The 26,011-nt window shown below is 36.7% G+C and overlaps 1 protein-coding gene across 2 annotated transcripts in view; it reads left to right on the top strand.

Moving 5' to 3' along the window:
- The window catches only part of ENTREP2 (endosomal transmembrane epsin interactor 2), a 109,262-nt gene that overhangs the window by 43,648 nt on the left and 39,603 nt on the right, over positions 1–26,011 (top strand). For both annotated transcript variants that reach the window (XM_057398981.1, XM_057398989.1), the window contains exon 3: positions 18,058–18,168. In XM_057398981.1, the coding sequence (XP_057254964.1) occupies positions 18,058–18,168 (111 nt within the window). The remainder of the gene's footprint in view (positions 1–18,057; positions 18,169–26,011) is intronic.

Consider the following 26,011-nt stretch of genomic DNA (forward strand, 5'->3'; position numbering starts at 1 on the left):
TTTGCCTGACTCTGCCCCTATGCAGTAAATACTCAAATGTACTTTACCATTTAATCTGATTAAACCACTGTTGTTTACTATCAAACTTTGCTAAATCACTCTTTTTATATCAACAGACATATAGCTATTTCTCTCTTAAAATTGAAATGTGTCACTCCATTTGCAACACTGTCAAAGCTGCTTCGGTTTGTTATTTGCTCCAATCAGATTCTCAGAGTAGTCAAACCTGAATGATATTTTTTTTTTTTTTTTGGTAGTAAATTCTCTTTAAGTTTCCTCATAAAAAAACAAACAAACAAACTGAAAAATTTTTGACCAAACCAGACTAGTGAATATCAGATCTGGGGCCCTTTTCAGTCAGCCAGTAGCTCATCTATTCATTCCTTCCATATGTACTTCCAAGGATGTATGTACCTTTCCTGTCCTGGTTCTAGTAACTGTGCCAGTGGTTTGTGGGAGACTTCTTGATAGAAATATGAGTACTTGCCATTTATCTGTCTATATTCCAGCACCCATGGAAGAAGCTGTGGATCTCTTTATGTCTTCTAATTTGCAGTTTGTGTCAGTAGGTGTTTCCATGCTTCAAGGAGGGCAATTTACTGAATGCTGGTCTTGGACTGGAGGCTTTAGTGAAGAGAGCAGCTGAAGAGGAATAGGAGAGAATTGCAACATAACTGAACAGGCCTGCTTTAATCTTCCTTAGCTGCATCCTGATTGATCCATTCCCACAAAAGTTGGTTGTAGGTTATTAATGTTTTTTTCTTCAGCTTCTGGAAGCAGTTAAAGTTTCAGTATTAACAGGACAACCACAATGTTTATTCTTTCCTTTTCACTAGGGTATTCTTATGTTCTATGCGCATAAATTTTCATTTCCAAATATTTGAAGATATAACCAACTGTATAAGAAACAAATAGGAATTTCTTAGTGTTTTGTTGCATTAATTACCTTGATGAATAACATAACTAGGTAAAAATTAGAAATATTTTATATAGATATGCTATATTTAGTGACTAGTTTTGGCTGTAGTTGTGCTGGAATTTGTGTTTTGCTTTTCTGTGGATTCAAGTGATCAGATTTTATTGGAGCATTTCTCAGAAGGTACATTTCAAAGGTATTTGTAAAAGATGCTTGTAATTTTTGATGTGCGTATACAGAAATGTGCCCTATTAATCTTTGTGCTGTTATTCAGAAAATTGACGTTATCATCCACGCTTGAGCAGTCCAGCTTGAATTTTGATATTTACGATCAGTCTGTAGAAGTTAATCACGTACAGTATTTTATTTACTATGCGTTAACACTATGATAAATGGTGTTTTCTCTGAAACTGTAATAATGTAGTTAAGCTTAATTTCTGTTCTTAGGCTAAAGCACTGCAATGTCTGGGTGTCATCTCAGGCTTTTTCTAATGTCCTTCTGAGGCCTTTTCTGATGTTATGCATGCATCACAAATAGAGTTTTTCCTAGAGAGGGAGTAACTTTGGGAGACTAGAAAGTAGTCTGTCAAACGTGTCAAATCTTTATTAGTTTAGGACACTGTTATTGACTTGTTTTCTCATATTTAAGCTTTTGGTCTTACATTTCTCCAGTCTTCCACCAGAAGTGTGTTAAGTAAGTGTTGCACTTCAGTGAAACTGCTGGTTGCCAGAAAAATTGGGTGTGCCATTTTATTGCAGTATACCTGACAGAAGAGGAAGAAGGAAAAAAAAAATGGAGAATGACCCAGTAGAGCTGTGAACTGGGAGAGGAAGAACCAACACTTGAGATGAAAACAGCAAGTGAAGCAAAGAAGTCTGTATAAAGGGGGAGAAAAGGTGTTACAGGGTGGAGCATCCATTTAGAATGAGCACTCTGTGACCCCTTGTACAGCTTAACACTTCGTACAGCTTTTTCTTGTCTTGGTTTGTCCGTCTGCATCTCTCTGTTGCCCTGTCTACAAAGGCTGCCTGTTTCTGGGCCCAGCTGCCACCAGCTGTCACTCAAGTCAGAATCTAGACTCCTTTGTTGAGCATCCATCTGCTAATTATTATCCCCAGTGGCAAAAGTTTAAAAGACCACAAGCAGCTTTTTCTGAAGAGCAGACAAAGCCTGCTGGGGCATAACACTTGCCTCTTCCTAAACAAGCACATCTTAATTACCCTTAAACAGACCTTTCTACTTCCCATCTGCTCCCATTGCATCGTGTTGCCATGGCAGCAGCTATTGCTAGCACAGTACCATGCAATAGGAAACTGTCACAGTTCCAGTATTGTTGCTGCTGCTTATAATGAAGAGTATGGCATGGGTGCTACATTTGCCTCTCTTCAGTCTATCAGTAATTCTACTGTTCTCACATGCTTTCTAAATATATCTGCTAATGGTTCTTCCATCTCATTTGGTCCTTCCCTTATAAATGCAGGCTGCATCCCATCTGGTTCTGGAGTTTTTGGCTGCCTTTGCATGGTCTAATTTCTTCAAATCTTCCTTGGTGTGAACGGTTTCCTTCAGTATTTCTTCTTGGTAAATTAATCTTGGTTTCTGACACCTGCCTCACTTCCTTTGTAAGCACTGGGGAAAAGAAATTATTTCTAATAGGGGTGTCTCGTCTTTCAGTAAAATACTTAATTCATCCTTTAGAAGTGTGCAGTCATCTTTATTTTTAGCTTTTTGTTTATATGTTGGAAGTGTCATGTTATTTACCTTTGCTTCCATAAGTAACTCTCCTTTCAGTCTCGATTAATTTTTTAACATTCTGGATATTTAAGTCCCTTTCCTGTTCTTCATCTTACCACATGTAGCTTCTGACCATAACGCCATTAGGAATGAAAAGGTCAGCTACCTTTAAGCCAGAACAGTTGGTTATAAATTTACATTTTAGGCACAACTATGGCTAAATGCATTTTACAAGATGAATAGGGGAAATTTAACCATATCAGCTCAAGAAAATTTGGGGCATTTTGAAAACTGCATACAATTGTAGAAATGTTTGAAGGCTAAAAAATAAGTCACTCGTTTTACAAAGTTATACCTTCATAAAAAAAGGACAGATGTAATTGTTAATTTGTATTTGTAAAATGTTTGAGATGTGAAACAAGAACACATTGTTCACTTTCTCGAGTGATATTTTATGAGCGTGTAGGCAGACATGTCAAGTGGAGAAAACTGCTGAGGTAAAGTAAGCCCCTAATTCTTAAAGTACAGTGAACATTATTGTAAGATAACTTAAATTTATTATTGCTCTTGGTATTAGGGAAGTAAACCCCTGCATTTAGTTTTTTTTTTCCATATTAATGATAATGATATAAAAGATTTTACCAGAACAAACCTATTTACACCAAGGGGAAAAGGAGTTGGTGGCAGTAGAAAATGTAAAATGTTTGAGGGACTCCGAAGCAGAATTAATGGAGATTAATGGGTGTTTTTTGTGTGGTTTTGTGGTGGTTTTTTGGTTTTTTTTTTAGTTTTTTTTTTAATTGTTTTATTGTTGTTTGTTTTGTTTTTAACAAATAAGATTAATAATTTGATGCTGAACATGCAAAAATGGAATTGTTTCAACTTCAGCAGTTTCATGAACAGTTGCAGAGGTTTCTAAAAATAGTAAAGGTAGTAAGACAGTTCATTGCATTTGATCAGAAATTGTGTGGTGATGATAGATAAATGATGATAGCTTTAGTTTTCAGATTACAAAAATTAAATATCAGTTCTTTGGTCCGTGATATTTGGTGTAGTCTTGAGAATTTTGGAAGCATTGAAGGGTTTCCAAAGTGAAAAGAAGCCAGGTATGAGCTTTGAGAGTAAAGTCAATGTGTTCTAAAATTGTAAGTGCATATATTGAACAAAACATACGCAAAACCAACTTCTTGTGATATTTTTTCACATTCTACTGGTTTTGGCATCTCTGCCTTGTTTAGTACCAATGCAAAAGTGTTTACACACAGTGTAATATAGAAGCAAATTGATAATAGAAACAAAATCTATTTTGGATTTGCAATTCATTTCCTACTGAGTCCCTACAGCTACAAGATTCAGACTTCCACTGAACTCAGTTGTTCCCTATTCATGTGCAGTTGGTAAAGAGTAATCTAAAAAATAATCATTGCAGAACATTTTTAACTGATGACTTAAAATGACTTAGTGGGCTTACCTGGATCCCAGGTTGTTTATGGTTCAACATTTTATTTGCTTATATATTGCAATATTTAGTTGCTTAGTGTTGTGTAGGAAAGCTGTACAAATCTGTATTAATGCAAACAGAACTCACTGAGTTGGATGCTATGCTTTCTATTTCTATACCATAAAATAATATGGTTTTGGTGGTGTAACTATAGTTTGCTAGTCTCTACATATGTAGTTAAATGGTGTTCAGAACAGTATGAAGGTTTTCTGCGTTTTGTCATATTTCATATTTTATTAGGATTTTAATTCAGAAGTATCTGTTCAATCTCATCATTGTCATAATACTTTCATATTAAGAAAAGACTGACATTTATAACTAATACGGGTGTCTCTATTTAAAAGTAGAAGCACAAAAGCATTTTAACACTTTTTAAAATACGTGATCTAATGTAGTATTAGAATGAGGCAGTGGTTGGTTTTCTGCTAGACACTAGATTTTTTATAGCCATGAGCAGCAGTAATAATAATTTATCCCTGTCTTTGTTGTAAGGTGCTTAATTCTAAAATGTATGTATTTTGTGCTCAGAAAAAGAGACATCTTATCCAAAGAAGTACAGTAAACAACAATTTTTTCAATTTGGCTTTTCCTAAATGTGTTTCTTTTCAAACATTTTATAGTTGCATAGAAATTTTCTACTCAATATGTGACCTTTACTTGCCAGAAGTAAAGAATCTTACCTCTTTTAAGGGTGGGGAGGGATAAACTAAACAGACTACAAAATCCTGTCTCTCCCAAAAAATTACCATATTCTGAACTGGCTAGATTTTAAGCTTGATACAGTCATAGTCCTCAAGGCAGTGCTGTAAGTGATCAAATAGAGTCACCTTCAAAAGGGGAGGAGGGAGGGAGAAAGCATGTCTTTCCTGTTCAAAGGCAGTAAGCCATGAAAATTGTCTTCTGTGAGTGTTCCAGAGTCTTGAGCTCCCTGCACACTGCGTGTGCGGTTTTTCCTTAACCAGCCAAACTATAAGGAAGTTACATTAAAACTGAACTGGAGAAAACCACTGTCCGCATTGAAGCCTTACCTCACAAACTGATACTGAAAGGGCTCATGTACTGTTGGCATAAGCAGTCATGGCTTGCTAGTCTTGCTTACCTGACAGAAGCCTTCTTCCCTAATGATGAAAGTAAAAGTCTTCTTGTGTTATAGCTTTCAGAGAAACCACATAATTGTTCATTAATAAGAGTAATTGCGCATAAGTAGTTAATTACTATTACTATTTTGAGAGAGATGCAAAATACCTGTGTAACTTTACAATATTTACAACCTGCTTCTCTAATTATGCTGCTGCCAGGAGGGGCTGCTTGCATAGCTTTCTGATGCCCGTCCTTGTCAGCAGGAAAACATGAGCTTTTATTTCCTCAGGGTGTTCTGCTGCAGATGTTGTGGAAGGTTAATTTATACGGAATAACATTCCACCAACACTTCCATGGAGGTGAAACCTCCCAGCAGTGTGACACTTGTAAAAAGTAAATATTGCATATATGTATGACACTATTAATGCAGTTGCTATGGAAGTCTAAATTCAGTCTTTATGTAGATTTGTTTTAAAGTTATTAGGTTACTCATCCTTTTTTTTTTTTTAATCAATGTTTCTGTTTTACTTATTTAGCTGGCTGTTTTATTTAAATATTTATTTTTTTTATATACAAAACTGGTATAGAAAAATGTCTTCTTTCCTAACCTAACCATGTTCTGCTACTGTCATGGAACATTTTAGAGAAATAGTATTTTATTAGGTAATTTTTATGTCCTCACAGAATATGTTGGAAGGAAAATTAAACTGATATGGCTGAGGTAGTTACAAGTTTAAATCTGGCTTGTGGTCAAAGAGAGAATGGACTGCTGTTAGGGCATGAAAAGGGTTTGAAACAGGCTGAAAAGTTTATTTTAGGTATGAGAATTAATTACTGCAGATCTAGATCTAGAGGTCTAGAATGGCAGGGAGACAGTATAACCAGCAAAGCAAATAATAAAAGTATCTGTTTGGACTAAGCTTTTCATTTTCAAGTAGGACTGAAAGTTACCCAGTGCTTCATTCTCAAATTACAGCTCAAGTACTCTATGGGCTATTAGATTTTGTATAGTAGCTTCTTTTTATGCTTCAGGGGAAAAATTGTTTGGTTACCAAGCTTCCTAGAATTACTTTGTTCCTTTTAACACACTTCAGCAAGGTGTGTCTGACTGTTAATTAGCATCAAGACAGCAGAATAGATGATAAAGTATCTAGTTTTGAGAATTTCTACTTAATATTTCTGAGCTGAGAACATGAGGGCTCTATTACTAAATCAGGCTCCCTGTTACAGTTCCCTAAAAATATTAAAATAAATTGTAAACTGATACTGCTGTAATATAGCGTTGCAGAAATAACAAAAACATATGAAAATGCTAAGCTCTCTGTTGTGTTGCAGTTCTTTACTCTGATTGCACTTAAGGAAATAATCTGTATGGCCGTCAGTTCCACCTTTTTGGCAAGTGTTGAGAAATAATTTTGAAAGAGATAAAATTTTATCATGAAGCAAAAGAATAGCTGTTGTGAGGCAAATAATGGAAAGTTGAATTTTGTTGTTTCTCATGCACTTGCAAACCATTAACAGTATTGGTTTGATAGCCATTTCTGTGTAGTAAGTTTTTTAAATGGTTTCATTTTAAAATTATGTGAGGTAGGTATTCAATAATCTGATATTAAATGAAGTTTGAGTTTTATCTTCCAATATTTTTACATTGCATACTTTATAGCTGAATAAAATAGAAGAGCAGAAAGGATCAATAAAATCATGTACTGTGTCTTCTTAAAACAACAGCCCAGGCAACCTTGATCATGAGCCTGCAAAATTTCCTTTAGTTGTGGCATATAGTCCAAAACAAGTTTACAAATATTTAAAAAGTGTTCTCTGTTGTTCTCTTTGTGGTGAACATTCCTTCATGCTCATAGATGCATTATTCCAATTATTAATAAATCTTACTAAAATTCCATATCTTAGTCTAAATTTGTCTAGTTTATGCTTCTTTTTAACTTAGTTGAAGAGCTGCGCTTTGGTTTTTGTTCATGGTAGGACCGAGCATTGGCAGAGGATTTGAGATAGAGCTGTTGTCCTGGGTTCAGCAGTAGCAGTCATTTTTTCTCCTTCTTAGTAGCTGGTGCAGCACTGTGGTTTTGACTTTTGGCCTGGGAACGGTGCTGATAGCACAAATGTTTTTAGTTGCTGCTCGGTAATGTTTACTCTGACCAAGGACTTTGTGAGTCTCATGCTCTGCCAGTGTCCTGGGTTCAGCAGTAGCAGTCATTTTTCTCCTTCTTGATAGCTGGTGCAGTGCAGTGTTTTGACTTTCAGCTTGGGAATAGAGCTGATAACAATGATGCTTTGGTTTGGCCAAGGACTTTGTGAGCCTCATGCTCTGCCAGGGAGGAGGGGAAGCCAGGAGGAAGCAGAGACAGAACACCTGACCCAAACTGACCAAAGAGGTATTCCATACCACAGCACGTCATGTCCAGGATGGAACTGAGAGTTACCCAGAAGGGCTAGGGAGCTGCAGGGTTGGAGGAGGTATCAGTTGGTGCTTGGTCGGGCTGGAGGGGTGAGTTATTGGTTGGCTGGTGGTGAGGTGTTGTATTCTCTTCCCTTGTTATTTCCTTGATCATTATTACTATTGGTGGTAGCAGTAGTGATTTGTGTTATACCTTAGTTACTAAACTGTTCTTATCTCAACCTGTGGGAGTTGCATTCTTTTGATTCTCCTATGCATCCCTCCGAGAGTAGGGGGAGGGCAAGAAGGGGGGGAAGTGAGTGAACGAGCTGCCTGACTGGGTTTAAACTGCAACAGCCAGGGAGGAGGGAAGCTGGGAGGAAGCAGGGACAGGACACCTGACCCAAACTGACCAAAGAGGTATTCCATACCACAGCACATCATGCACAGGAGGTAACTGAGAGTTACCCGGACGGGCTAGAGAACTGCAGGGTTGGACTAGCTATTGGTCAGTGCTTGGTTGGGCTGGAGGGGCGAGTTATTGGTCGGCGGGTGGTGAGGTTTTGTATTCTCTTCCCTTGTTATTTCCTTTATCATTATTATCATTGGTGGTAGCAGTAGTGATTTGTGTTATACCTTAGTTACTAAACTGTTCTTATCGCAACCCGTGGGAGTTGCATTCTTTCGATTCTCCTTCTCATCCCTCCAGGAGCAGGGGAAGGGCAAAAAGGGGGGGGGAGTGAGAGAGCGACTGCGTGATTTATGGCTGACTTTGTTTAAACCACAACAGCTGTCCAGGCATTCTACTATAGTGAACTGGTACGCTTTTAAAGCCAGTTTTTCTTGCAACATAAACTTATAACAGTTACCTTTGTAATGGAACTAATGAAGAAAAGATGCAAATTTTTAAAAGGTTGTTTTTTTTTTTTTATTTTATATTAATCTTCTCAGAATCTAGGTAGCTTTATGGGGAATCCTTGCTTTCCTCAGTAATTTTCCAGGTGGCTACGCAGTGCTCTGTTTCTTTCTGTCAAGTTCCTAACATGGTTTCTTCTGCCCTCTGTGCAACCTGGCTGCTGCTGCCTGCTCTGCCTGCTCTTTGAGCTCTGCTCTGTGCAGAGACACCCTGGCCCGTGTTTTGCACTTCCAGCAATCTTCCTTGCCTTGAGTAAGCTCAGTTGCTCAGTAAGAGTTAACTCATCTGGGAGAGGCTCCACTTAATATATGCGCTTCTTAAGTAAAATACCATGCTGCAAGTTTTGATCTACTTCTACAGTACTTTACAGAGACATGCTCATTTTCCTACAGCTATTCTTGTTGATTCATAAATCATACATGTGTATATTAAAATGTATATATATTAAACCACATTAGATATGTCTATATATATTTAATGTGGTTGAGAAGTTCAGTACTTGGTGTTTAGCAGTAGACATAAAATGCTAGGTGTTATTGGGAAAGAAATACAGAGCAAGCCATAGTATCTTGTTATGTATGTCACAGTTTAAACCCAGTGTTGAGTGTAGTCCCGGTTACTTCATGGGAAAAGCATAAGATAAACGTGGCAGGAGTAATGATAGGTATGATGGCTTTTTGTCTTGAATAAGACAGATCCAATTTTACAAGAGTCATTACTGCCCTGAAAAAGGTCAATAAGGCATAATCATTCAGAATTTTTCTTAGCAGAAGGTGACTCCGACTGAAATGGCAAGTTTTAGAAAATGGAAGTATTTTTTTAAATAGCTCATCATGACATCACGGAGCCTATTGTAAGGCAACCATTTTTAATCCAGACTTTATGCGTGTAGTTCTGAAGCATCTCTTCAGGCGTTGCTTTTCCGAAAAACATAACTCTATGTGTATGAGAGATAGCACTTCGGAAGTGCACACTAACTGTTTTGTATCTAGCTGAAAGATTTAGAGGTGCTCTTCACTTTGTAGGTATCAATTAATTTTGTAGTATGTCAAGTCCTGCTACAAGCCTACTGGGTAGATACGTGTCCAGTATGCAGTGTTAACTGTGCTGGGTCTCAGTGTGTAGCCATATTTTTACTGGCTTCATCTTTAATACCAAAAGAAAATTGTCATTTGAAATACCATTCAGTTTTTTTATCTAGTACAATCTTTACAGAGAGTTGTGGGGGTTAGGCTTCTGTTGATAGGATTGTTCTGTGATTGATTTCACATGGAGGGCTCTGTTGATCATCTCATGGTAATTTGTGGTAATAGAGGAGGATAGTATTTAGAACTATCCAGAAAGTGAATATTAATAACATGGAGAAGAAACCAGTTACTTAACAGTAGTTAAGAGCTCAGGAAGAGCTCTATGTATATATTCACCTTCTGCCTCCATTCCTTTGAAGTCTGGACGTTCTTGAATTCTTGCTTGAAGAAAGAACATAGTATAGTCTTTGTGCAAATACGGAATAAAGAGAAAGGCCAGTTAATGAACTGGAATATAGACATTCATTAGGCACAAAATTTTTTCCCTTGAAGGTCTGTAAAATAACAGTTATTCACATATGTTCATAGTATTCATTAAATACATGTGCATTCTTACACTTGTATCCTCTTAAGAAAGCTGGGGATGTTGCAGAAAGTGATGATTTCAAAAGCTCTTTCCTTATTTTTAGTATAGTTCAGTGAATACGTTTTCCAAATTACCCTTCAAATATTTGTAATCAGTTATCAAAGATAGCATTGTGTCGGACATGTGAAAAAGGAATAACAGTGGTCAGAATAGGAGAAATAAGCAATAACTCTACTGTATTTTCAACATTTTCAGTATATGCAGGCTTCTTTCCTGGTGCTCTTTATTTTTAGAGGCACGTTTACAAATTTTACTAGATAGGACTATAAATAACATCCTTTATAGGAGAAAGATACCATAAGCTTAGGTTAGGGCTTAAATTTTTAATTATTTTTTTTTCTTTTGATATGTAAGGACCTTTATTACAGCTGTCCCTTGTAAAGGCATGGTGAGAGCTGATTTTTCATTCTGTGCAGCTGACTGTGGTGTGGTCTCTTCTTAAATGTGCATGTTGGGATTCAATGATAAAAACTCAGTCTTGATATGCTCTGCATGTTTGTTTTTAAACTGTTTTCAGAAGTATGTAATTCAGTTAAATTCAGTTAAAACCAATCTCTGGAGTATTTAAGTGGGATAATTCATAGGATCATAGAATCCCTTGCCAATTTTCAGTTTGCTTTCTTTAGCTAACACCCATCCTGCAGTAATACTTTGCCTCAGGCTGATATGGTAGAAATAACTGGCATTTATCAGAGCATTCATTATAATTAACCATTTTTCTTTTGATTGGGATTGTCCTTTCTAGTAATTGTTATTTGCCAGAGAGGTCATGACAAAAGAGAATTTAAAGAGGAGTGCATAATGTTCGTTACAGTTGTATTGATAGCATTAAGCCAGAGTCTGCTAACTGCCTCCTTGTTAGAGTCCCAGAATGTAGTATTTCTATTTGTAGACTCATGCATGGAGGGTGCTCTTTTTTGGTATCATTCAAATAATTCAGAAGCAGAGGTTATCCTGAATACCCAGTGTGTGGTTCCCTTTTCCTAAGGGCACATAAATGACTGAAAGGCAAGTATCCCCTAGTTTTTGTTTCAAATGTAATTCAACTTTGAGTTAAGTCATGTTCGTTCTACTGAAGAACACATAAAAATGTCTTCAACAACCCTGCATGTCTTTTGTTTATGCTTTGATCAGTCAGATGAAGACCTGTACAGATACTTGACCTAGCAAAGTGGTCTCTAGACATGACCCATGTATGAAATAACCCAATATGCTTAATTTCTTTATCTCCAAAGGCAACGTACCTACCTCAGACATGAAACTTTCTCTAGAGGGTAAGCTTTAATTTTACTTCTGAACAAACCACAATGGAATCACTTGAAAGCATTTGCAATACTTTGGAAAAAATATAAGAACATAAATCTGTGGAATATGTGTATAGGTGTATTATTCAAAGAAACATGAGTAGGTTGATATTTTTTTTTTTCAGTAAAGTAATCTTAATGATTTATGATCCTTTTTATACTTACAAATTAACACAAAAGGGGAGGAGATCAAGCAGTTGTTAAGTATGAACATATTGTGGGCAGATTGAACAGCAGGACTGTGTATGATCTGGCATCTTTTCTGTTTTCTTTACTGTTGCTGCTGGGGGAACGAAATAAGCCAGTGCATTTGTTTTACTTGGTGGAAAGATAGTCTTCATAAATATTGGTGACTGGCAAGCTGATTAGATCTTGAAGGCATATTATTCCACTTTTGCTTGATCTATATGAAAATTCTTGTTTTGCTATTCAACACCAGCATAAGCTGCATTATGGTGGATAATTTCCTGTGTTCTGTGCCTCAAACAGTTTTTTCTCCACTTACTAAAAGGAGGGAATTTTCAAAAGGTATTTGGCTCTCTTATTTTTGTTTTTTACTGTATTATTCCAGTAAAAGCTCTTACTACTAAAATTCGTATCTGGAAAAAAAAACAAAACAGAAGAATCTAGCAGTTGGTTATTATTCTTTTGAAGGATGATGTTCAGTACTGTTGCTGTGAGAATCATTTCTGCTTTAAGCTAGCATCATTCTGTTTGAAAATTTCAGTAATGCAAATTAAACCAGATTTTTCTTGCCTGTGAGGGAGTGTAAAGGGGGGACCTTCATGTGGCTCTGCCCCAGATCTTCTGCACAGAGCCTTCTTTTACACTGCTGCATTCTGCCAGCTTTTTGAAGGAATAAAAACTAATAGGGTGAGAAATTTGCTGAATTGTATATTTATTTTTGACTCTTCTCCAAAGTTTTGGGAAGTATAACTCTTCCTGCACAGCAGGGAAAGATACCTGCATCAAATGTGTATGTATAATCATAAGACTGAACAAAATCGTAGTGAATTTCCCAGGGTATTGTTGAAACTAAGCAACATTGTAGTTTAGCTAAAGACAAAATCACAAATAATTCTTGATCAGTAAGTTTACTTATAATTTAATTATTCAGTCTCATATGCAGTATTTTTGTTTGTGACTTATAAAGACAAATAGGAACTCTAAAAGTTTGGTAAGAAAACAATAGCATGAATCTAGTTTCCTCTTACTGATCAAAATACAAATGAACATAACATACAACTTTTGAAGAGCATTTTTCATCAAATTTCAAACCACTGAAAAAAAGGGTTTGTGTTCACATTCTCATTTTTTACAGATAGTCCAGATGTATGTGTAAAGCCATAATGAAATAAATCCAGAAAATTTAACTGGGAAAGAGTCTGACAAAACCTGGAGAATCTGTTAGCGTGACCCAGTCTCTGAACTTTCACTGAGGCTTTGGTTCCTGAACAGGCAGAATAAAAGGAAAGATAAGGTTGTTCCTTATCTTTTCCACTACAGGTGGTTATGGTGCTATGGTAGGTGTTTTAAAGACGAGCTCTAGCTGTATTATACTCAACTATAGAAATTCAAATTCCATGACATAGATTTAAAATTCACCAATTTTTTTTTAATAAATTGGGTAGAGGAGGCTGGTTTTGAAATTTGTAGTCCTAGATCAAACTTTTTAACTTTTTAAAGTGATGATCGAGTGTTGTGCTTTAAACCCAGCCGGACAGCTCATTCACTCACTCCCCCCTTTCCGCCCTCTTTCTTTCCTTGACCCCCCCCCCCCCACTTCCCTGCTCCTGGAGGGATGGGGAGAATCGAAAGAATGCAACTCCCATGGGTTGAGATAAGAGCAGTCCAGTAACTAAGGTATAACACAAATCACTGCTGCTGCCACCAATGATAATAATGATAAAGGAAATAACAAGGGGAGAGAATACGATACCACCTGCCGAAACGAGCCTGACCCAGAAGACCCCCGCGCCCTTCCGGATAACTCTCAGTTACATCCTGGGCATGATGTGCTGTGGTATGGAATATCTCTTTGGCTAGCTTGGGTCAGGCGTCCTGTCTCTGCTTCCTCCCAGCTTCCCCTTCTCCCTGGCAGAGCGTGAGACTCAGAAAGTCCTTGGTCAGAGTAAACATTGACGCGCAGTAACTAAAAACATCGGTGTTATCAGTGGTGTTATCAGCACTGTTCCCAGGCTGAAAGTCAAAACACAACGCTGCACCAGCTACCAAGAAGGAGAAAAATTGACTGCTACTGCTAAACCCAAGATATCAAGTAGCATAGAAATTGTTTTATTTCAGGTGAAATCTGAGAGATTCACAGAATCATATGATCATAGAAGTTGAGGCTCCTGCAAAGAAGCGATGTAATTGTTTATTAAGTAGAAACTGGTAGGGTTGCTTGCTGTTGCAATCTGTCCCTACAATCAAATGTTCTTCTTCCCTGTCTTTCAGGAGTACTCAAAGATTATCTGTTAGGCTCTGGTCTCAGCCTCCCCTTGCATTGGAGAACTTTTTTTTCTTCTGGTGGAGACCTGCTGTGAAGACTTGCTCTTTAAATAGTTTTATTCTTAAAGACACAAGTTACAAGAAGGTCAGGAGAAAGTTCTTAATGTAACCTGAACCTCAAATTTGCTTAAAAATTGAAAATGAAAGAAGCAGACTAAGGTCATGAAGAGAATTAAGCCATTATTAATTTATTATTCCAGGTGTAAGATGGCATCTCCAACTGTGAGTTCTATCAGTTTAAATCATTGCCTCAGAGCAGAGCTAATTAATTTTGTAGAATTATTTTAGGAATATGGTAACAATTAAAGTAGGAAGTCGTATTATTTTTTGTATAGAAGACCAGCTTTGACTTCTCAAATTAATTAATGCTAACTCCATGTAGTAATAAATTGATTGGCTTCAGTTTTTGGTTATATACTAATTCTTGGTAGATCTAAAGCTTTTGGAGCTCAGTGGTATTAATGCATAGTCCTGAATTCTGGGAATATTTTATCTTGTTTATATGTCATAGCTAGAAAGGTAAAGAATGTAATACTGTAGCTTTACAGCGGGATTAAGATGTCATAGCCCTTCAGTGTCTGACACTTATTTTGTGCGTTCTTCAGTGTAAGCTCTAAGCTCTTGCCCTTAACATTTGTTTAACTGCATTTTACACTTTTTACTAATAGTTTTATACTGCTCCTGCAGGTGTATCTCACTGAGCTCTTGGAGCAAACATCAGTAGCTCACTTTTAGAGGAAAAATTTAATGTGGAAATTAGATAGAGACTTCATTTCATGGATAATGTATATCTAACTTTATTTACAGTGTTTCATATGTGTTGTTGGATCTCCATTATAATCCACAATGACCACTCCTTCAGAGGGCTGCAGATGTTTATTTTTACTGCTGTACCCGTGCCAATCTTAGAAAAGACCAACTGTGATAAAAACATTAAGTCTCTGAACCTAGTTTTTTTATGCCTGTTAGTGTGGTAATCGATATTTTTATGCCTCCTTTTCTCTATTGTGGCTTCCAGTATGGTGATGAACTCAAAAACTTTGAGAACAGTGTAACTGGTATGTCCTGTTCCATCAGTGAAAAGCGTTCTTGGTATTTAGCTGAGAAGCATTAAGGAAAGATGCTGAAGTTCTTAAATTACTTTTATTAGGGTTTTTGTGCTCTGCAAGAGCTAATGTAGTTGCAAAAGGCTTGCATGGGACCTGAGTTTTCCCTTCTAACTGCATGCCTGGTTGAGGTAATGCCTTGCCTGGAACATTGAGGAGTGAGGCATAAAATAGCGAAACAAGGAATACAAGTGTAAAAGAGAACTTCAGTGTTTGATACTTGACCATGTCACTGGTGGCTGTCACTTTTAAATGCAATTTCTATACACAATGTGAGACTTAGACTCAAAGAGAAGAGCAGAAATTGAAAGAGCATGTTAGATGACAGAGTGCTGAATTCTTCTCTCTTGTCTTTGCATGTGACAAGAGGAAGATGTTATTTTGGAAACACCAGTAAAGGTTTCATTGTTAATGAAAGTATGGTGAAAGTACTGTAAAGACAGATAAACCTAGCATGGGTTGTAAACCATGTCAGCTGTGATGCTGGGAAGAATCTGAAGCTGGCAACTAAAATTTGTAACACAACTTCTGTCCTTTAGTTAATAATGTGGAGATTACAGCGGGTGCGCGGTAGGGTGGTGTTTGTTCAGGCTTCCAAAGAAGTGCTTGTCATAGCTTCCAAATCTGTTTGGGATCTGTCTTTTCCTTAAGGTATGTCACTAAAGAAAGGCATTTGGAGTAAATGTGATACAGTAAGTGTTCCTTCAGCATAGGGGACTGTATTTTCTTTGAGCTTTCAGGACTCTGTAGACTTCATGAGCTGAGGAAGGATCTTCGAGCAACAAATGCTGCGTTGGTTCTACCAGGGATTAATGAGGGGACAACTTAATAAATGTTTTAACCGTGAAGAATTAACTACTATTCAGTGTTGTAGCAGAACTATAAAGAGGATTTGTTGTTGAGATTATACACAGTTCTGTTTAGTATATATTAAAGATTACATGTCAGCAAAGGACTGAATTTCATCAGCCTTAGCATTGCAGCATGTATTTTTCATTTCCTGTGAGCCTACCCAAGTCAATAAACATCGAGTTAGAGGATGTTTGCCTTCTGTTACTTTGGTGGGTTTTGAAATGCTGAAATTTCATATGAAAACTGTACTTGTCAAAGAAATGGTGTCAGATGTTTGCCTTTTTTTGAATCAAACAGATTTTCATGTCTGTTTGCACACCTGGCTGCTCCTTTCTGTAAGGCAATCAGGACTTCTTTAAAAATGTGAATTTTCATGTCTGTGGTTCATATAAAGGGATATGATACAACCAATAATGTGAATTTATTTCAGGAAAATTTGCAGTACAAGGTTAGCAATTGAAATACTAGCAATACAAAAAATAAATAGCAAAACAAGTAAATAAAAAGAAATCAATTTCCTTTTTTGGTGAAAGTTCCGTTAGCTGTTTAAATGAATTTGCAGTTAAAGGGCTGGAACAAGTATGTAAAAAACATGTTTCGTATGTTAGAAATCTTGGTGTTTTAACAACTGTCACTCTATCAAGTATATTAATTTTTGCCGGTATTGGCAAAAATAAGTGCATAAAGCTCACGGGTTACAATGTTTAAAAATACAAATGAAATAGTAATGAGGGGTTATATAAATACTGAGTCTGCAAGGTATCAATTAGTGCAGATTTTATATTACTTAGATTATCAGTGTTTCTCTTCATATGTGACAGTATAACAGACATATTATCTAGTTGTCCATTATTACATGATTGCAGTATGCCTTTTTTTCCCCAGAACTTTGACTTAGACACGGGTTTGTCCAGAGTTCTTTTTCATACAAACAATATAGGAGTGTTACATTGTAAAAATAGTTGAAATACTGCTTTTTTTCAAAATATGCAATGGAGATAAAATTTAACCCTTACATGTATCAATCGTGAATTTTTCAGTCAATTTGGTGAAGAGGGAAATTATTCAAGTTCTTGGTTTTCGTTTGAAAAAAACTAAAAAAAAATACAACCATTGCCAAAAATAGTCATGACACGTGCATTGACAAAAGATAACATGAGAAGAGTGAAAGATTATAAACTATGGGCATTCATACAGAAAAAAAGATGCAAAAGAATTCCTTATGAATTTCAGATCACTCAATAGGAGTTGTTATGACTGTTATGGGAACATGAACAATAAATATTGAAGGTGACCAGATATTAAGCGCATGTTTATTCTTGGTCTCTTACTGCTGTTGCTTTTCTATTTCCCTGTATACTGAGTTCCCTCCATACTGAGCTTTCTGTCTGCCCACACTGGGCCGGGTTTTTTACAGTTTAAGCAATAAAATGGCATTTAAGCTGATGCAATCGAGTTAATAACTGTTTTAACGTAATTTGAAAAGAGGCTAAATGAGTAATTAACACAAGAGGTGATATGGGGGATGCTGTTCAAATTGTAATTGTTGTTCAAAAACTAGGCCGTTATATAGATCCAGAATTTTATTCACCCTTTTTCCCAACTTGTACAAATTCACAGTGAGTGATATTCACAAATACTTTTCCTGGTTAAGATACTGAAATCCTCATCAGAAGGGTTTTAAATTTTTAAGACTACTTTTGATTATAAAAATACTTTTTTCAAGTCTTACTACTTAACAATCCTCATTCATAAAACCCATTAAATTTTAAGAGTGTGCTACAGAAGTGGGAGATAAATGGATCATTTTAAAATGGCTGGAGGGAAATAGATGATAGTCAAGTCGAGTTTTGATTTAGCTTTCTCTTAGAGTGTAAGACTGGGTGTTTTCAGATTAAATACTCTTTCTTCTTTAAAAAGTATAAGATGTCACTATCCATGTATGTCCAGCCTGTCATTATATGACAGATTGAAAGTTCATATATGTCTAAATTATAGCTTTTCTTGTTTGCCTCTTGCAGTGAAGAATAATAGGCTGTTTGGTTTTTTGTTGGGTTTTTCTTTTTCCAGATAACCTTTTTCATGCTGCTGTCTGCAGTGTGCGTAATGCTGAACTTGGCTGGTTCCATTCTCTCTTGTCAGAATGCTCAGCTGGTAAAGTCCCTGGAAGGATGTCAGTTGGTGAGTAATGGAAAACAAGTCTCTTATAAAGGTCAATGGATTTTTATTTTTCATTTGTTTAGGTTTTTCACACATATTCCTTTAATTTGCAAAACAGTATGTGTTTAGTACAGCCATCCATAGACATTACAGCATGAAAAATCATATTGGGAAAAGTTTGAGAGTTAAAGTGCTAATGTATTCACAGTGTTTTGTCACTTTAAAAAGTAAATTTTAATATTAGAACACCTTGCTGCTTAGTGTCATGGTACAAATGGCACTTCAGCCAAATAAGCAGAATACAGGCTACATCAAAGCAATGCAGTGATTACCACTTGATGTCAGCAGTATCAGGATTTCATCCAATAGCTCCTTAGCCAATATATTTCAAAGATGTACTGAAAATAATATTTTGGTGTATGGATGTTAATATTTTATTTGCCAACCTAAATTAGTTCTTTTTTTTTAATTTTAATTTCCAAAGCAAATGTATGTTACTTATGTTAAATAAAATACAAAATGCTAAAAATTATCATGATTTGGCATGCTCTAAATTATTAAGAGGTACAGTATACCTCAACTCTTTGTTAGTATCTCAGGATAAAAAGAACATGTTCTTAACACTTGAGAACATGTTTCCTTAAGAATGTGTTTCAGACACTGAAACCTGTGAAGATGTCTACAAAACTAAATTCTGTGTCTGAAATCTCTCCTACAAAGTATATAACAAAACAGTTGTCTCTCCCCGCCCAGTAAAATCCTTCAGGCTTCTGTTTGTACACCATATATTTAATAAAACCAAGTTAAAATGTTTTGGTAAATATTTTGAAAGGCACCTGAAAAACACAGGACAGGAAACCATTTGGGCCTGACTTGTGGTATGGCTTCATATGTTTAGCAGCTTTTAAACCTGTGTTTAGTTTTCCTATAACTCATCCTGTTTCAGAAGGGTGTATCTGCAGCTCCATCAGTTAGATAGTCTGGAAAAGCTTAGGTAGTCTGCTAAGCTTTCTACAGTGCTTGTGATTTTGAGGTGTGATTGGGTAAAGGCTTTGTAGAATCAGAGAGATGGAGCCAGATAGTGGAAAACCAGCAGTGACCCAAAGAGAGGAAGGGAGGGTTTTCCCTATAAAATATTTCATCTGGGAAACTCTTGATAAAGTTTTTGGCTCTCATTTTGATGGGTAGTAGGCATTGTGTTGCAGAGGTGGAAAAATCAACTCGTGTATCCTGGAGCTGTTAAAAGATGCATCATGCTGTGCTTTGGAGTGCTATGGGAAACTAGGTTTATTTACTGGGGAGTTTTGGGGTTTTTTTTTGGTGGTGGTTTGTTTTTTTCCACACAAAAAAGAAGTATCATAGGTATTCTTTGTGGAAGATCTTTGAAGCGAGTCTTACTAATTTGAGATCCTTGCTTTGATATTAAGACTATTTAGAAGTTACTTTGAGGGGCTGTGTTTATATCAGAACTTCCATGAAGATTTACAAAAATGTCTTTGTATCTGCATGGAAGAAAGAATAGTCTTTCAGACTAAATTTCCTAACTTTACAGTGCAGCTATGTAACTTACATGCAACAAACTTTCCTAACTATACAATGCAACTACATAACTATATTCTGTGACTTTCTGCTATAATTTTCAAACACTGTATAGTATTTTGACCTGGAGTGTCATTTTAATGAATATCTTAGGCTTGTATCTACACATCACGCTCCGCTGGTTGATGCATCATGTTCCGTATTCTCAAGCAATACCAACTTTGCCACATCTCTCATGTAGGATAGTATCAAAACCCTAAAGAAAAGTAAAGGAAGGAACACTGGAGTTTCGGAAATGTGAATTTACCTCTTCCTTGCTCAGTGCCTCGTTGGTTGATTAGTTGACAAAATTCCCTAGAATTTCTGTATTGTATGATACAATTTTTTTCAGAACCAGCATGTTCTTAACTACTTACTGGTTTTGACATTCAATTAACTATAGTAATAAATGAAAAAAAAAGTGTGTATATGTGTATATATGTCTGAGGGGATCCATTTGTACTTTCACCCCTGACTCAGTAGTAACCAGTGTCAGTAGTGACACGGTTTTGACAGATGTCCAGTAGGCCAGGTGAATAGAATTTAAACAGCAAATTCTGTCCCAGATGGAGAAGAATGCATGTAGTAAGAACAGTGCCATTGGTGCTGTCGCAGCTTAGTGCATGCATGGGTGTTGCTCTGTGTGTGTGTCTGCTTTTCTAGTTGCTTTTAGGCAGCCATTAGAAATCAGGGCTACTCAACAAAGCCTACTGAAAAATCCCTAAGCCTAAAAATCTGAGTTGCTTACTCAGACTACTAGTAACTGTAATTATGTATGTGCTTTTTGTCTATGTTTAAACACGTGGACAGCATTTATCATTTAATAACACCACCTAGCTGTATGTGATCTCTGTTCTGGGATGTATTGTGATAATGTTGGGATTCCTCAAACGCCTTTGCACCAAGCAGAAAGACTCAGACTAATCAAAGGGAGCATTTTCTCCTAATACAATCTATAATAGAGCTGTAGGACAAAAGGAAGAAAGTCAAATTAATGAGAATCAGTGAAGTGGCATTGTGGGTGTCATGGTTTAAGCCCAGCCAGAACTCAGAACCACACAGCTGCTCGCTCACTCCTCCATCTTCTTGCCCCACCCCCCCCACCCCCCCCCTCCCAGAGGGATGGGAAGGAGAATCAAAAGAATGTAAATCCCAAGGGTTGAGATAAGAGCAGCCCAGTAACTAAGGTATAACACAAATCACTGCTGCTACCACCAATAGTAATAATGATAAGGGAAATAACAAGGGAAGAGAATAGAAAGCTAAAAGGGGGAAAAAAAACCCACAACACCAAACACAAGTTATGCACAATACAACTGCTCACCGCCAGCCAACCAATACCCAGCCCAACCTGAGCAGTGATCTGGGCCTTCCGGGTAACTTCCCCCAGTTTATGTACTGGGCATGACCTGCTATGGTATGGAATACCCCTTTGGCTAGTTTGGGTCAGGTGTCCTGTCTCTGCTTCTTCCTGGCTTCCTGTGCCCCTCCTCACTGGCAGAGCATGAGACTGAAAAGGCCTTGATTGGAGTAAGCATTACTTACCAACAGCTAAAAACATCGGTGTGTTATTAGCACTGTTCTCAGGCTAAAGTTGAAAATACAGCACTGCACCATCTACTAAGAAGGAGAAAAATAACTGTTACAGCTGAACACAGGGACAAAAAGTTGATACAAGCAAAATTCTGCTTAATTAGCACATTCATAGACAAAGACAGCACTGGCTGTAGCCAGTGGTTAGATGTTCACTACCAAGAAAAAGACCCAAGTCAACCAAAAGTCTTTTTGGTCTTTTAAATGTTATCTTCAATGATCTCTCTTTTTGTTATGTAGCCCATGTCTCTTCTTCAGTTTTAGTTGGACTCACCACCTCTAACAGGAAAACTACTGCTGCAGAAGTAAGCAGTGACAGAGCTGTGAAGTTAAATTCTCAGACCACTGATGAAAAGTAAAAGGAATAAATTCATTTTGGATAAGGTGACATTTAGAAAAGGAAAAAAAAAAAGAAAAAGTGCTGATTCAGGAAGGATTGCTCTTCCCCCCCCCCCCCCCATTAGTCATGTTTCAGGGTTTTGGGGTGTTTTCTGTTTGGAAGTTTATGTTGTTCCAAAATCTCCTCTAACTTCAGTGATTTTGATGGGACCTCATTTGATCTGAACTTTAAAATAGCCTTGGGTTCTTTAACTGTGTATTTGCCCCCCCTTCTTCCTTCCATGATCTTGTCTTCTCCAGTCTTGTTCTAATCAGCAGTGAAGGAAGGGAGTTGTATCATGGGAATGCTTTCAGTGGCTAAGCAGAGGATTCACAGGTAGAAGGGTTTGGTGGGTGGGCATATAGGAACTTCCTGACTAGGTGCTTTCCCCATTTGTTTTCTTGTGGCAGAATTCAAAGGATACCTTTGGTTTTTTCTCCAGGTTAATGAAGACTGTCACTTAAGCAAGAATCTTGCAAATGGTGTTTTCTATTTTTCTTTCAAAGCCAGTGTACTTGGATAGTAAATTAAAAGGCAACAGTTACATTTCATTTGTACTTCCCTGGGATTTTTGTTCCTGCTGCAGACGGAATGTGCAAATTTTCCTCTGGACTAGTGAAATGCTGAACTTGTAAAGAAGATAAAACAAGTTTTCAAACTGCTAGTTTTAATTTTCAGACCATGATGTAGTTTCATGAAGGAGCTAAGTAGCCTTGCCACAGTGTGATTTTTCTAGCTGAGGGCAGTTTAATTCCGTTGTGGCGCTCTGCCAGACCATAATTAAAAACCCCCAAAACAAAAAACAACCAACCAACAAAAAAAAAACACAACAAAAAACCAACAAACCAACAGTTTCTTTTGCTCAGACCTTACGTTTTAGGTTTTGCTTATTCAAAATCACATTTCAGTCAGGTAGGGGCTTGCACTTGAATGTGTTACATTGCCATGTTGAAGTGTTCATGTATATGAAATTCTAGAGTTCTGTTCATGTAGAAGAACAGGGAGAGATGTACTGTAGTGAACAACACTGCTTTATGTTTAAGCACAGGATTTGACAGAATTTCATGTGTTGAATGTATTTTGTTATTTTATTACTGTTTTTCACTCAGAAAGGGAAAATGCCACTTTCTAAACTTTTCTTCTTTCTTTTTAATGCCTTAGATGGCTCACTTCAGTGTTGTAGATCTGTGCAGTATGAGACTGGGTGTGCAAATAGCTCCAAATCCTTTGATTGCCTTTCTAGGTTACAGATTCACTTTACAGCCATGTAGGTCTAGGAGTCAAAATCCAGCTTTTCTTGACAGGCAGTTTGAGATGTAGTTAACTTCCTATGTAAGAGTACCAGACAAAAATATACTAGTAAATTTCCAAGCACAGTACAGTACAAAAGTCAAATTCAGAATAAATTGTTTTACTTGTAGTATTTCTGCCAAATACTGTAGTATTTGCCAAATACTGTAGTATTTCTCCCAAACTCATTCGTCACTTTAAAGTGATAACAGTACCTATTGTGGAGTTTAAATTCAGAAGCTCTCTATATGTAGAGTAGTTCTTTGAAGAAAAAGAACGAGACACAAAGGTCTTATTTTGTTTTAAACACTGGAGATTTATTGTACCTTCCATAATATATGTTTGTGTTCATATGTACTCACCATATGTTAGCATTTTGAATGTGTAATTTGTGAATTTAGTATTTGTGCTCTTTATCCTGCAGTTTAGGGATATACAACACTGAGGAACAAAAAACCATCGCTAGTGTTAATGGCTTGTTATGAAAATTTGGTTGGACTTTTGTTCCCCATGGTTAGCTGTAGATCAGCTGCCGAACCTGCCAGACACTGCTTTCAGTCCATGAGAGTAGGATGTGTACAGAGCAGTTACCCACTCAAGCTGTTCATTAACGTTTCGGTCTTACAAATGTCTGTCTGAAAAAATGAAAAAAGTGAATCTCTAAAGCTTTTGCTTAACATGTGGATAGAGCAATTTGTATAGTTTAGTTTATATTCTATACACAAAACGGGGTTTTGTCAGTGATGTCTTATTTCTTAGTCTTTATTTGTCTTTACTGGGTGTACCATGTCTTATTGTATGTCACTTACTAATTTAAAAATAAATGTTTTAGTTTTAGTCAATTTTACAGCTCCTTATTCAGAAGAGTAGTCTAGCACATAGAGATGAATGGCATAGCCCTATTCCAGAACTGAGGTTTCTTTTGTATTCCATTTTATGCTGCAGCTACGTTCAGTTCTGTGCATATTGAAAAACAATTTTTAAAATATATGTACTTTTTAAAATTCTTATTCACCTGCCAGTTTCTTCTCTTGCTATTTCCCTACCACTCAACTTTATTCCTTACTGGATCCTCCTGCTCTTTCTCTTTGTGTAAGCTGCTATAATTAACTGAAGTTCCTTCCCATAAACATATCAGTGAGGTCTTCTCGTACTTCACTGCCTTGTTTTGAATTCCTCAGTAGTAATTTCTTCTTTGCTAAGATACCTTTAATATTTAGACAGAATTTGGTGAATTGAAATAAATGAAAAAAAGTCTGGTCTGTGCACATTTCTGTTACTTTATTGTAACATAGGGGTCTCTCTGTGTGTGTGCATGTATCTATTTTTATTAAGTTTGAAAGTCTCTTTTTGCTTTGTTGGAAGATCCTTTACTTTTTTGATCCTGTGCTACATAAAGGCAGATATTAATGGTTTTTATCACTTTTGAAGTAACAGTACTGATTTTTGGCAAGCCAAAATAAACTCTAAAGACAATTTATGTATAAAGGCAACTCAGACTGTTGTTTAAAATCAGGATGATGGAAGTACTGTGCAACTGTGATAAATATGAAAGTTCACAAACTATGCTGTGATTACTGACTGTTCTTACTAGTATAAGTAAGAATCACAAAGTGGAAAGCAAATACTACATACATATAGAATGATGGGGAGTATGTGCAGGAGATGAAATGAGTGAGGCTTTACTCTTGAGCTCTGCCAACCAAAAAGATGTAAACACAGGAGAAGGAGGAGAAAGAACAGGTTTGGAGGCACTGCTAAATTAATTGTATCTGAGGCTGGTAAATGTTAGCCCTGCAGCTGGAAGGAATAATCCCAGCTCCTTTCCTAGTGCCAGTGTTGTTCTTCTCTCTGTATTTATGAAGCCACACAGTGAATGACATTTGAGGTCTGATGTAGACTAAAAATAAACTATTCATAAAAAAAGAAAAGGTAGTTTTGACGCTGTTAAGGTCACAGGGTAGCTGTATGAGTTCTTCACCCTATCTGCACAAGTGTGAGGCAGCAGTAGGGCAGGAATGAGCATTCTGGAGCATGAGGGCTCAAAACTGCTTTCCTGCTCTATTGTTGAGAGCAGGAATGTCATGACATGCTCAATCTTTTGTACCATTCATCATTACAAAAGCATGTTAGCAAGGAAGTCACTTCAAAAACATTTGGAGGAAAAGTTGCACAATAGGGCAAATTGTTAAAAGCTCTCCAAAAACATAAGATTAAAATAGGGTTTTGTTTTGCAGTCTGGTTGCAAATCTTAGGTGCTTTTGAATATGCTGTGACTGTTAAGATGTTCTGATGTTCTGCAGGAACTTTCATGTAAACAGTTCTCTCTTAGCTATTTTTCAGAACTGAATTAAAGGGACAGTCATTGAGCAAAACAAAGTTATGGAACATCTTTCTGAATTAATCGAGAATCTCTCATAGATGGGGAATGTTGACCAGGGCTTTTCAGCCTTATTTCTGTGACACCTGTTCATTACATGAGATAAAGGTGGACTCGGGGTCTGTATTTCATATTAGAAAGGCCATCATGAGTCAGTGTCTATCTTTCACTGAACTGGGGCAGCATAAATCAGAGGAATAAATGATCTTGCAGTAGAAATCTGAAGTCTGTCAGTATAAAAGCTTTTTAGCAGCTGAAGACTACATTGATTTAGTGTATGCCTGGTGATAGTATAGCAGGTGTGCTGTAGCATTTGGCCACTGAATTTAACACAGCTCTGAATTCAAAGTGTAAGTTTTAAACTTTGTCTGTAGAATTTATTGAACAGTTGAAACCATTTCCAGAGAGGGTCAGAAGCAAGACTTCCCCAGTGACATATAGTGGTTTGTATTTTCCATTGATTTGACAAGTTGAGACTATCTGATCATTAAAACGTGTAGTTGGGTTTAGTCTGATCTTTCACTTGTTAAAAGAGAGTATTAAAATATTACAGGAATTGAAAAAAAAAAAACCATTGTCTGAAATTGTTACACCAGCCTTATGAACTAAGTTGTATGCTAATTAAAAATAAATAATACAACTAT

Source organism: Pezoporus wallicus, unplaced genomic scaffold (genome assembly GCF_028554395.1).
Source record: "Pezoporus wallicus isolate ANWC-B61680 ecotype Strahan unplaced genomic scaffold, APGP_CSIRO_Pwel_v1 contig_3952, whole genome shotgun sequence".
NCBI classification, from domain to species: Eukaryota; Metazoa; Chordata; class Aves; order Psittaciformes; family Psittacidae; genus Pezoporus; species Pezoporus wallicus.